This window comes from Phoxinus phoxinus (assembly GCF_949152265.1).
Source record: "Phoxinus phoxinus genome assembly, chromosome: 11".
Lineage (NCBI taxonomy): Eukaryota > Metazoa > Chordata > Actinopteri > Cypriniformes > Leuciscidae > Phoxinus > Phoxinus phoxinus.
The window spans coordinates 21562227-21575187 of NC_136886.1; the positions used below are offsets into that span (position 1 = coordinate 21562227).

At 37.9% G+C, this 12961-nt stretch overlaps 1 protein-coding gene across 5 annotated transcripts in view; it reads right to left on the reverse strand.

Annotated features, from left to right (window-relative positions):
- Positions 1–1252: 1252 nt before the first annotated feature.
- Positions 1253–12961, reverse strand: part of rptor (regulatory associated protein of MTOR, complex 1) — a 237387-nt gene continuing 225678 nt past the window's right edge. For all 5 annotated transcript variants that reach the window (XM_079627480.1, XM_079627478.1, XM_079627479.1 and 2 more), the window contains 5 exons: positions 11476–11603; positions 8469–8555; positions 8255–8371; positions 6621–6750; positions 1253–4381 (listed from right to left, as the gene is read on the reverse strand). In XM_079627480.1, the coding sequence (XP_079483606.1) occupies positions 4313–4381; positions 6621–6750; positions 8255–8371; positions 8469–8555; positions 11476–11603 (531 nt within the window). In that variant the 3' untranslated portion in view covers positions 1253–4312. The remainder of the gene's footprint in view (positions 4382–6620; positions 6751–8254; positions 8372–8468; positions 8556–11475; positions 11604–12961) is intronic.

The following is a 12961-nucleotide window of genomic DNA, read 5'->3' on the forward strand; positions in this document are numbered from 1 at the left end:
TATCGGTGAATGGAAATGCCCTGCTGCCTGTCAACCACTGTCCCAGCTATGGGTAAATAGTCCCAGCTATGGGTAAATAGCCCCAGCTTTGGGTAAATAGTGAAGACCCCAAACGGCGGCACAGGCGGAAGATGGTGGTGAGAGAATCTCCACAACGGCTAGGAAGGCGGAAGGAGGCAACCCCACAGCCACGTGGGTTAACTCGGGAGGGTACAGTGGCGATAGTTTCCTCATACCACTGGAGGTCCATCTGGTAGGAGTGAAGTTGGTGGGAGTGAGGTCTGCGCACCCAGACCCAGACCTTAATACTCACCTATTCGCAAACTTCATCTTCCCCGAAGGCATTCGTCATAATCGTGGAGTTGGCTTTGATGTGAAGTCTAAGCTGCTGCAGCGCATACCGGAAACCTCTATCGGCATCGATGAATGATTGATGACATGACGCATTCCCCTGGTAAAGGAATGCTTCGCCACTCTCATCAGTGCATACGCTCCAACTCTTGAGATGCAGAGTACAACATCAAAGAGGATTTCTACAGAGCTCTTGATGCCATCCTACAGAAAACCTTGGCTACGGACAGGCTCATACTCATGGGAGATTTCAATGCTAGAGTGGGAACGGAGCATCTGGTATGGAGTAAAGTCATTGGCCAGCATGGTGTGGGGAAAATGAACCGCAATGGGCTCTGACTCCTCTCCCTCTGTGCAGAGCATCAGCTGGTCATTACGAACAACATCTTCCAGATGAAGAACAGGCTCAGACCACCTGGCAGCACCCCCGCTCAAAACATTGGCATCTCCTTGACTACGTGATTGTCCGTCAAAAGGACAGACAAGATGTCCACACCACCCGAGTCATGTGCGGAGCTGAGTGCTGGACTGACCACCTCATGGTCAGATCCAAACTACTCATGAGTATTCAACCACGTGGCCTGAGGACAGCCCCAAACAAGAAACTACTGTATTTAAAACGAACACATATACACACAAATATAAATTAAGGCATTTTGCTGAATGACTTGAAAAGCGATCTTATGAAAATGTAAAATGTTACAAAAAAATAAGAAAAAAAACTTGACCTGTTGAATGCCAAGATATCAAAATGTGACTCCTGTAAACTAAAATCTTGATATAAAAAAAAACAAAAAAAAGTTTAGACATTTGTCAACTAACACAAAACAAACTGCCCACATTAAGAGGAACCGGATAAAAGTATGACAGAAACAAGCAAAGAGACAAAAAAAATCAAACTGTACATTTATGTAACTGGTTTATTCGAATGCTTTCTTCTCGTCTTTTAAACCATGGTGAAAAAGCAGTCTACAGCCATGGAAAACCCCTGATTGTTTCAATTCATTTAAATTCTTTTACTTTAAAATGTTAAAACCCAAAGCAGGATTAGTAGAGCAGTAATTTCCAGTTTGATGAAGCCAGAGTACATCCCCAACTCCCCACAGCGGGCTGAAAAACGGTATATTCTGATGGGAATATACCAGCACAATTCATAAACAAATCCACTGATTAAAGTGCAAAACCAAATTATCCTTTCAATGAAAACAAATGTCCAAAAGGGGCAGAAAATCCAACAAGAGACTAAGGGTCCTGGGGAAAGGTGAAGGACAAATGTGCTTTCTCTTTCCCTTCAGGGATTAATGCGAACACAGCAAGAGAATGGCAGCCATACCATGAAATACAAGTAAAACAAATTAAATAAAAAGACTGGAAAAGAAGAAGAGATTAAAATATGAAAAAATAAAAACTTATCTGGTTAAAATTTTAAACACAGAAATGACATAAACCGGTTACAAAATTAATAACATCAATTCAAACACATTCCAAGAACTGGATTTTTGGAAGGTAAGAATTAAACGTATCTGTCAGTCATCATTTCGCATCATCAGTGACGTGTCAGAAAATCAGGGTGCTAGAGTTTATTGGCAATACACACAAGGATGTTTTACCTTCACCATCTCACTAGACAGAACTACAGATTCAGGACTAGTGTTAATCCAACTAACCAAGGAGTAAAGCTTCAAAATGTACTTGAATAAATGTTCTTTCATTTATCTATAATTTGATTTGAAGACATTAATTAAATGTCCCTAAAGAAGTGTAATTGAATTGTGACATGATTGCCCCAAAGAAAAATGTCTAAGAGTTATGCAAGTATTTCTCAGTATTTGAGCCAGGCCTGTTTCCATCAGTCACCTCATAATACAAGTTCAGATATGCTCACAGACATTTTTACTAGGATGTGAAAGAGGGAAAAAACAAAACACTTTGATCAGATCTTTTACAAAAATACATTTCCACCCTGATCCTCATCCCTTCTAGTTTTATTGATTGGCTAAATGTATCTGCAACTCAAATTTCCTTACAAATATTACTTTAGCACTGTTTAAAGCTTTTATTCACATTATGTACTCTAAAAATGTCAATCAATTAATATTAAAAAAGCTCTACCTGATTTTTCTGCTGTACTTTAGGGATAGTTCACCCAAAAAAATGTATACAGAATAATTTACACAAACATTTAGACAAACCTGTGTGACTTTAATTTTAATTTTAAAATGAATGGTCCCAATCCACTTTCGTTGAATGAGGGAAAAAAAGCAGTTTGGACACTTTGATGAACATCATCTTTGTGTCCCACAAAAGAAAGGTCATGCAGGTTTGGACGACATGCGGGTGAGTAAATGCTAACAAATTTGTATTTGGGTGAACTACCCATATAGGCTTTGAGCTAAAACTTTCATTATCATTCTTGAGCAAACTGATAAAGGTTGTGGGACTAAAGCTATCAGCAGCACAGGACAAAATCAGACTTTATGAGTACATATAAGTGCTACTATGAGAAAGACATGATACTTGTATTTGATTCCACATAGTGCTGTCTCTCTATGCCAGTGCTTTTCAGTCTTGGTCCTGGGGACCCACCGCTCTGCACATTTTGCATGTCTCTCTTATCTTATATTCAGTTCATAGATCTCGCACCTAATGAGCTGATGATCTGAATCACGTGTGATAAATAAGGGAGACAAAATGTGCAGAGCATTGAGTCCTCAGCACCAAGATTGAAAATCACTGCAACTAAGAGATTAGACATTCATGGAACGACAGGGAAAGTGAAAGTGGAAACAGATCAGGTCAAACTGCAACATCATGATAGGCTAAAATATGAAATAATTTGTTTTCTGATCTGTCAACTGCACTCATTTTTCAATGAGGAAAAATAACAATGGAGATCATATTTGATTTTTATGACCAAATGAGTTTCCAGAAGAACCTCTGGAAAGAGCAGCCTGCTCAGAAGATTGGGAGGGGTAAATGATGACGGGGACAATGACCAAGAGAACAAAAGGTTTGGCGCTGCAAAAGTAGGTAGTGTGGCATTTCCAGCATGAAGGACAAGCAAATTAAAACTGAAGCTCTGGCATAATTTTCATATAGGGGGCTGTGTGTGTAGAGACAGAACAAAACCGTTATGACTCTTGAATGCAAGCTTGATGTTATTGTAATTCCCAGGTACCAAAAACTTACTCTCTATTTTTATCTTTACATTTCTGTCTACAAATCTGCATCCTGATAATTTGAGCTTATTTTTAAGAACCTTTGTTTAGTGTGGATGCAAATGAAGGGTAGTCCCTATTGTCCATGTCCAGTGCTTTAAGATAAGTCATGTGTGTTGTTGAGGTGTAATGCAGCATCTGTGTACATACAGTTCAAAAAAGTGTTTTGATGTGGAGGGGGTTTGGCACTGTGTGTGAATATGTTAAGCAGGGATGTGCAGGGAAGGTTGTGACTGGCGAGCAGGAGCGCTGCATCGGTTTGCTATTTCTTCACACAAGAAGAGGAGCAGATCCAACTGTACTTCAGCAGAGATATGATGAGGCATGTGTAGAAAAGTGTAGAGAACCCACTGAGCAACGGGCTTTCAGCAGTCAGCCTGGAACACCCAGCTTCTGGAAGTTTGTCATCTTTATAGTCTCTTGTCTTCAGGTCGATCTATCAGACGCTAGGGCTTTGCATGAGGTTAACAGTTCCAAGAGAGTCAAACCCGGCCAGCATTGGCCGAACCATAAAGTTTTAAGATCTTTATATGCAATTTTAATAATATACACTCCTCTGCACAGCCAAGTGTACAATCAATAAATCCATAATGAGAATTATCTTGAGAATAATAATAATGATACTAATATAGTCATCATGTGTGGGTTCAGCAGCCTTCTTTAGACATTCATCATGGTTGTTGCATATGTACAGGAAGTCATTTACATCCGGGGGCAATGGTCAAAGGTGAGAGGTCATGATGTTATCTGAGTCTCTTCTCTGCAGAGTAGATGGACATGTAGTAGTCATTACTGCCCACGGCCAGATGAGGCTGAGAAGTTCAAAGAAAAGGAAGATGATTATATATGTAATTTTTACCATTGAAATTATTTTAGTTTTTTTGGCCAATACTACAGTGGTCTTACTTTATATTGATATCTGTCAATATATCATGAGGATAAATGGAAAAGTAAAAACTGCTTGCATTGATTCAATTGTATATAAATAATAATGGGAGGCATTACTAATACAAAAAAAGTAGTATTTAACTGGTCTTCCATATCTTCCATGAAGCCTTAAAGGATTAGTTCACTTTCAAAAATTGTTTTGCTGATAATTTACTCACCCCAATGTCATCCAAGCCATGTCTTTCTTTCTTCAAAAATAAATTTAGGTTTTTGAGGAAAACATTCCAGGCTTTTTCTACACAGAATGGCCTTCAATGGCAACCATCTATCCCAATGTTCAAAAGAAGGTTCAAATGTCCGTCTCAATGCAGCTTCAAAGTCTCTACACGATCCCAGTCGAGAAATAAAGGTCTTTTATTTAAATTTAAATTTTCAAAAAAAAAAAAAAATCATATACTTTTTAACCACAATTGTTCATCTTGTGCTGGTCTGCAACGTGCCACGTATTACGTCATCACGTTGGAAAGGTCACGAAATAAATAATAATTCAAATTTTAATAAACGATTTTGAAGTTGGAGGTCGCCCTTCCCTACTTTTTTGAACCAGAGTACACAGACAAATAACTTAGATAGATGACGTGAACGTGACCTTTCCAACGTGAACAGACCAGCACAGTCGCAGACCTGCACAAGACAAACAATTGTGGTTAAAAAGTATATAAATAAAAAAAATGTTTTAGAAAATGACCGATCGTTTCGCTAGATAAGACCCTTATTACTCGACTGGGATCGTGTAGAGACTTTGAAGCTGCATTGAGACGGACATTTGAACCTTCTTTTGAACATTGGGATAGATGGTTGCCATATAAGTCCATTCTGTGTAGAAAAAGCCAGATTTTTTTCCCTCAAAAACCTTAATTTCTTTTCGACTGAAGAAAGACATGGATATCTTGGATGACATCGGGGTGAGTAAATTATCAGCAAAAAATTTTTTGAAAGTGAACTATCCTTTAAATATATTATTTGACTGACTGATTTATAATCTACAGCATGTGTGCTATTTGCTTATTAAGATGCTGTTATACCTATTTGTAAAAAAAAAAAAAAATCTTTTTAATCTCCTCTATTAATATTCTTAAGTTTATCTCATTATTTGATTTTCTATTAACATTTACTTGGTCATGTGATCTCAAGATGGTTCTTATCATGAGGAAGGATGGGCACCCTTCTGTAGAATAAAACACTGGTCAAAAGTACTATATATTTCTTGAGAGGTAAAACATTGGGGGGGGGGATTAAATTACGTGTCAGGATAAAACAAAAGATGTACAGATATACACTGTGGATCAACTGTGGCTTGTCTTTAAGCTCCTCAGTATCAGTAGTGATGGCACTAGCTTTTCTAAAAACAGATCTCCTAAATTGTCCTTTTTTTAGTAGTCTCTGGAAGTCCAATTCATTCTAGAGAATTGGTTTGTTTGGATGAAATTCAAGTGGTTTAAAAACAATTCACAGATTAATTTGAATCCCCGAGCAGAATTTAATTTTTTGTAGAAAAATATTTAGTTACATGCTGCTATTCATCACTATGTTTTCAAGTTATAAATTTGGGTGTTTTCAAATTAGTTTCATTCGGTTTGTTTATTTAGTGAAGTTTTATGCCGTCATGATCATTTTTGCTTTAGTGCTATACTGCTTTCATATAGTACAAAACAAGTTATATGATACATTTAAAATATTTCCCCCTCAGTTAGTAGTGTTAAGGATTAGTTGCAGGATTAACATTCATATGCTTTTGAAAACAAAATGTCCCAACACTTTAGCCAAAGTTAGTAAGTTGAAATAACAAACACACGAACATGGTTAGACTGCTATCTAACCATGGAGTCAATATCATTGTCTGGAGTCTGTCTGCAGCAGGTTAGTGGAACACTAGATACCTTACTCTAAAGTGATAGTGTTCATAAGGGGCGAGACGTTGTCCAACTCAGCTGGCGTCGATTAGGAGACGTCAGGTGCGTAGGGGAATTTCTTCAACAGTACCTTGACTGTTGTTTAACTACTTTATGGGTAATTTAAATCTTGACAGCTTACAGTTCAAAATAGTTTCCCCAACACTACAGCTTATAAGGGACAAGGTCTTCATTGAGAAACGTGTCTTACCCAGTAAGGGTGGAAGGCCAAGCAGCTGATGGCTCCGATTCTCTGCCCCATGAAACCGTCATAGTATTTAATGTTGCTGATCACATCCCCATTGGAGTTATAGACAGCTATAAACTGGTTCATAGAGCCACTAGAGAGAGAAAGTCAGAGAATGAGATAAAAAAAGGGATTAAATTAGTTACATTTCAGGACTGAATTATATCACGGACATGACATTCCTCTGCATTTTATTCAGGCCCTGTAACCAGATTTACAGGGCTATCTGATTTAGAAAAAAAATGGGGGTACAATAAAGTCTGTGCAATCAGTACTGTTTCTTTAACGTGCCCCTATTATGCTATTTTAAAGACTCCTAATTTTGTTTTGGAGGTCTCCTACAACAGGTTTACATGCATCAAAGGTAATTTTCTCATACTATCCATTGCACATCACCACATTTTTCAATGATTCTCAAACGACTCGATGGATGAATCAGTCTTTCTAAATCCCTCCTTTCCGTGAACCTATTCTTCTCTGATTGGCCAGATGGCTCAGTCTGTTGTGATTGGTCTACCACGTATAGCGCCTGTCGGAAGCTACACACCAGCTCTGCCCGGAGGCTTCCTACAGTTAGCTCTGAGCACGAGTCCGATAATGAAACATTGGAAGAACTAGTTATTTAACTTGAGCCTCCATCGCAAGGACGACTCGAGCAAGACATTTCTCAGTGATACGGTACTCAGTTTGACGTACATTATGAGATGTTGCAACTTTAATTACTGACCATCAGCATTAACAAGAGTATGTCCATTAACAAACTAATGCGTATATTTCTAATTTATTGCGGTGCATATGCAATAACTGTATCAATAACAGCACGTTAGCCGAGCACTAACGTGAATGACATGTAACAAACATTTGTAAAACAAATCTTGCTTTATCCTTTATCATTACTCAAAGTAGTAAGAACGACATACAACCTGCATTAATAGACACAAGTTTAGGTAATAGTGGCCCACAGCTGATTAGCAGAAGTATTTCATTAAGACAGTAATAACGCGAGTAAGCCAGTTAACCGGAAAATTACACAATATAAAACACAAAACTAAGTATTTGGACACCCGGTAAAAAACATATACATAAATAATTATTCATACTTACAAGCTGGTCCAAATATAGGCCTACTGGGTACTGACCCATCTTTCTAGAGCAAGAGTTTTGCGAATCCCGAATACAGAAGCAGTCGTCAGTAAAACTATGTGTTGTGGGCTGGTAAATTTGTTTGCGAACTGACAACGTACAACAGGCAGGCGTTATGCAATACGTATCTCATAGTGGCGTAGAACCGTGAAGCATTAGGATACGAAATACAAACGACCCGTTTAGGCGGTTCAGATTTGATTCTTTCTTTTGGGAGACAATAACTTTATTTATCGTGCACACAGCTACATTACACACTGCATGAAAGGGAATATTCGAAAACCAAAATAGGGGCACTTTAAATAAACTGGGGTTTTAAATTAACTACAAATGTGATGTGATGTTAAAAGCAGAATGATTAATAACTTTAGTCAAGTTTATTTCTAAACAGCAATATTTTGCACGATGGAACTGATTGTATGGATGATGTATAAAGGTGCATGCGCATCTCTCACCAAGCGAACAGGTTTGCCTGTGGATGGATGTCCAAAGCTGTCAGTCCTTTCACTGTCTGCAAGATGTTGATTGATTCTGGCATTCGTGGGTCAAAGAACCGCACATCCCCATTCACACTAAAAGAGAGGGGAACCAAATTGTAACCTGACTACAATAAGAGAGAAAGTTCTATGATCAAGTGATTAGAATTATGTGGGAGAAAAAAGCAGTTACCTGACACTGATAATGTGTCCTTCGGGCTCCTTCTGCAAGTGTGCCTTCACCACCCAAGCACCGTGTTCCCTATAAGTCATCACACGACTGGGAAAAAAAAGAGATATTTGGATAGTACAAAGCCAATCCTTCCATAAAAATTAGGAAATAGTATTGAACATTGAACACTAGAGGGAGCTACAGGAATAACAATGCACCAGAACACAGAAGAACAGTGATTTCTTCATGATAGTTCTTTAGAAGGGTGTTTCTTACACCGTGGGCATTTTTGGAACTACGGACTTTCACTACTATTCAATATTACTAGTCTGGGGTCAGTAATTTTTTTAATTTTTTTTATAAATAAATTGTTTTATTCTTTTACAGGATGCATTAAAGGGATAGTCCACAAAAAATTTTTAATTCTGTCTTCATTTCCTCAGCCTCATATCACTCAAACCTGTATGCATTTCTTTCTTCTACTGAACACATGTATGCATTTTTGCCCATATGGGAACCAAACCGGTCAGGTTTAGAAATAAAGAAATACATGTTTGGAACGAGATGAGAGTGAGTAAATGATGGCAGAACTGTCATTTTTGGGTGGACCCCTTTAAATTGATCAAAATTACATTAAAGACTTTAACATTATGTTACAAAAACGACATTACACCATTACAAAAAAATTATCTATTTCAAATAAATGCTTTTCTTTTAAACTTTCTATTCATCAAAGAATCATGAAAAAAAAACTAACAACACCCATCAGTGTATTTACAAGAATCACTGGATAATTTGGTGGAATTTCATGAGTTTTTCAGTTGAACCAGTCATTTCTATCACAGTGCAACTTACACCACATCTCATAATATCATAACCCTCAATATGTAATATCATCTTCTTGTGTTTAAATGCATTGTATCATGGAAATATATAAAAAAAAATATTTTTTTTTACATCATGTAATGACAGCATGATTGGAAATATTTCATAATAAATGTATTGTTAACAAGTGATACTTACCTTAATTTGTCTGTTTCTTTACACACCATGCCTCCTATTTTAAGCATGATCTTTACTGACAATGCTATCTCTTTGATAACCAAGAAAATTAGCTTTTGAAAAAAAAAACCCTTTACTAGTGAAAAAATAGTTTGTAATAAATATGCCACAATTAAAATAGTGTTTTTTTTTGTTGTAAAAAATTATATAAATCAGTTTCACACAATAAATATTAAAATTGTATAGGTATAGCTAATCACAGCTTTAAAAAAAAAATAAAGTGGATCGAAACCTTTCATCAAAGTTATACATGAATTTTGAACAATACCCGTTCTTGTCTTAGGACAACTTAACTTTTTGATTAACTTTTTTGATCCACTTCAACTGTTGACAACTGTATGATATTTTCACACTTTAAGAATTAAAGTGTAAATCTGAAAAGAGGGTGAAAAAATCTATACATAATAGACCATTTTATAAGTAACCAGAAGAAACACCCTTAAAAACTAGACTGAAACCATGACCATGAACACTTCTGCAATGTTAGTTGAGGCAAGGATGTCCGCATAATGGATTCTGCATTCTGTGACAGAACTTTAGCATTTCTACAGAGGTCAGGGTGCACGTTTACTTCGATTTCATTAAACAATTTATGCTCTTAAAGTATAGTAGCTCCCAAGCTGCATGCAAATGAATGAAAAGGAACTCAAAAACAGAGTGACACGGGAAATGTCAGCCTGAGCATTGGGGCACAGAGGTGGAGTGTTTAAAGGTGCATGAAAGAAAATAAATAATAAGGCACGGAAGAGAGCTGACAGATGTGACAGAGGGGAAATCTTGAGTGTTTGGAAATGCTAGCACTGGAGGGAGCTGTTAAATTAGCATTATTTTAATATTCATTGGGCTTTTTATGACTTAATTACACTGTTTTCTCATGGAATTTGCAGGTGATAGTGTGTGAACACATGGAGGCAGCTGCGGCTTGTCTGTATGGGCAGGTGGGGCAGAGCCTCACTAAAATATTCATCCAAACATAGACCTATATATATACACTAAATTAATAATAAATCATAAATGTGTTTAGCATTCTGCAATAAATATTTTTAGAATTTTCTAGACTATTGTAAAGTGAGCAGGATATAATAAAATGTAGCGCATGGATTCAGCAGGCATGTAAACTAATGCAATACTAAGCGGGGCAGCCGGTCTCTGAGCCCTCCCTAACTCTACAACGCCCCACAAATTTCCAATGTAAATCTGTGGTGAAAAATGGAACTGCAGCGTGCTCTTCGTAGAGAGGCATTGGGGCAGATTTGTGGCTGCCCTGCTTATTTTCACGTGACGTTAAATAAACCTCGCTCCAGACCAAGGCGATATCAGTCCGCCTCAGCTGTGTGTCTGCATCAACTAGTTGGCATGGCTGTTCTTCCTATGTAGAGTAGCATATCAAATGAATGAAAGTATAAACCCTTTAGTTTAAACGTGCTCATGTGAACAGCCTTTATATACAGTAGTTCTGTTGTGTTTATTTTAGGTTTGTTCTAGAATAGACATTACTTTTTTCCTTACTGGAATTCCTAACTTGTAATATTCTAAAACAACTTTCAGGCGCAATAAATCATTAAGCAATTCTAAGATGGCATTCTAAGCGTTTGTCGTGTATTCTAAAGTCTTTCAATCATCATTAGAGTGCCACCCTCAGGCTGGATAACGCAAGGACATTAGAATTCTGTCAAAAGTGAGTCTGATGTTCACAGATTTGGATATAAAGCTTACAAAATGTTTATCATACAGTAAACTAGTGCTAAGACCCAGAATCTGCCCTACCCAAATTTACGGCCAGGAACCGCTGCCGCATGGAGGTGTGAGTTATTGTTACAGATACTTTTATCCAACCAAGACCCATTGGTGCTAGACAGGACTTGCCTGTAGACACTAGAATGCGGATTCATTTTCTGATCTAGCCAGTTGCTCAATAATACAATTGTATATTAATACAATTAGAGCTCTGTAAATTGTGACACACCATTCGTTCGGTCCCATTCTGCGGTCGTACACCCGGACAGATCCGTCTCCAAGACCTGCAGCTACAAGTGACCGGTGAGGATCACATGACAGGCTGGTCACACAGCTGTCTGCTCCTGTTGGGATGTCCTGCAACATAGAGACACAAAAGCTGAATGAGTTACGTAATAAAGGTGTGCAGTTTTCATGCCATGTGAGACACCAATCTAAAACCTCAGGGCTTAAATTAGGGCTGGAAATCACCAATGCAATACAGTACATCTTAGAATACACGTCAAGCTTCAGTACTTAAAATCATAATATTATCATACAATTATTATTGAATTACGCCTGAAAGTGCACCAAATGTGTGAGAGAGACCAAGCCTATCCATGAGAACTGAACTGCATGATCAGTTTCAGTTTTCTCTTGCGCTTCACTTCTGTCCAGCCAGACGTCTCATAAAAGCAGGTCTAACCGCACAGTGAAGTGCTAGTTTTAGAGATCCCACTTATTTAGACAAATTGTGAAATAATTAAACTGAAGAATACTCATCAACACAATAATACAAGAATCTGCAATATCAGTCAATGGAAATGTTAAATTATGAAAACTCTCAGAATAGTTTTTAGGATGTTATTGAATATGGCAATGTTAATATATTTGGTCTTGGCAGACTAGACATGCTACACTGCTGCTGCAGAGCAAGTATGAACTTTCCACTGCTGACAAGCTACTGTGAGCATGTAAGATATGCTGCTACTGCCCAAATACATACCGGTACATAAATCCTGTAGTAGATCTAATCAGGTGGAGTTGGGGAAGATGGAGGACTTCAGATGAACTCTGATAACGCACTGCAGGACTAGGCTTCAGCAAACACTGAACCAGACGATTTAAATGTTCAGCAAACAACCTCATTGGCTGCAGGATCAGCAGAGGCTAATCAGCTTGTGCCATGTGGTAATGATGTGATTGCTTGCAAATTGCATTTAAAGGACCAATCAGCCTGCACCCTCTAGAGTTTCATGACTGAAATAGATATTCAGGTCACCCCACGATTTACCGTATTGTTCAGAATATAAGACAATGTTTTTTTCTTGGAAATACATCTGAAAAAATGGGGTCGTCTAATATTCAGGGTCTATACTTTTACATGTCAACAATACACCCGCAACAATAGTGAGCACCAAATACGTGTAGAACGAGTGCTTCCCCCAGGACTGGTAAACGCAGCGGAGTCAAACAACTCTCATTAAGCAGCCAAGAAATACGGTGTCAGAGTTTAATGTTAGAAGATGACGAGCCCAAAAAGACAGTCTTAAAAATGCTAACAGTTAAAGAAAAGCTTACCGCAGTCCTAAAAGCAGCGCTTCGAAAAAAACTGACAGGCAAGTGTGTCAGTACGTAGCCGAAAAAATAAATGAGGGGATGCCCAGAGCCATCATCCACCTGAAGGCACTAGAAATCGCCAAGAAGCTGAACTTATCCACAAGCTAGGACCATTA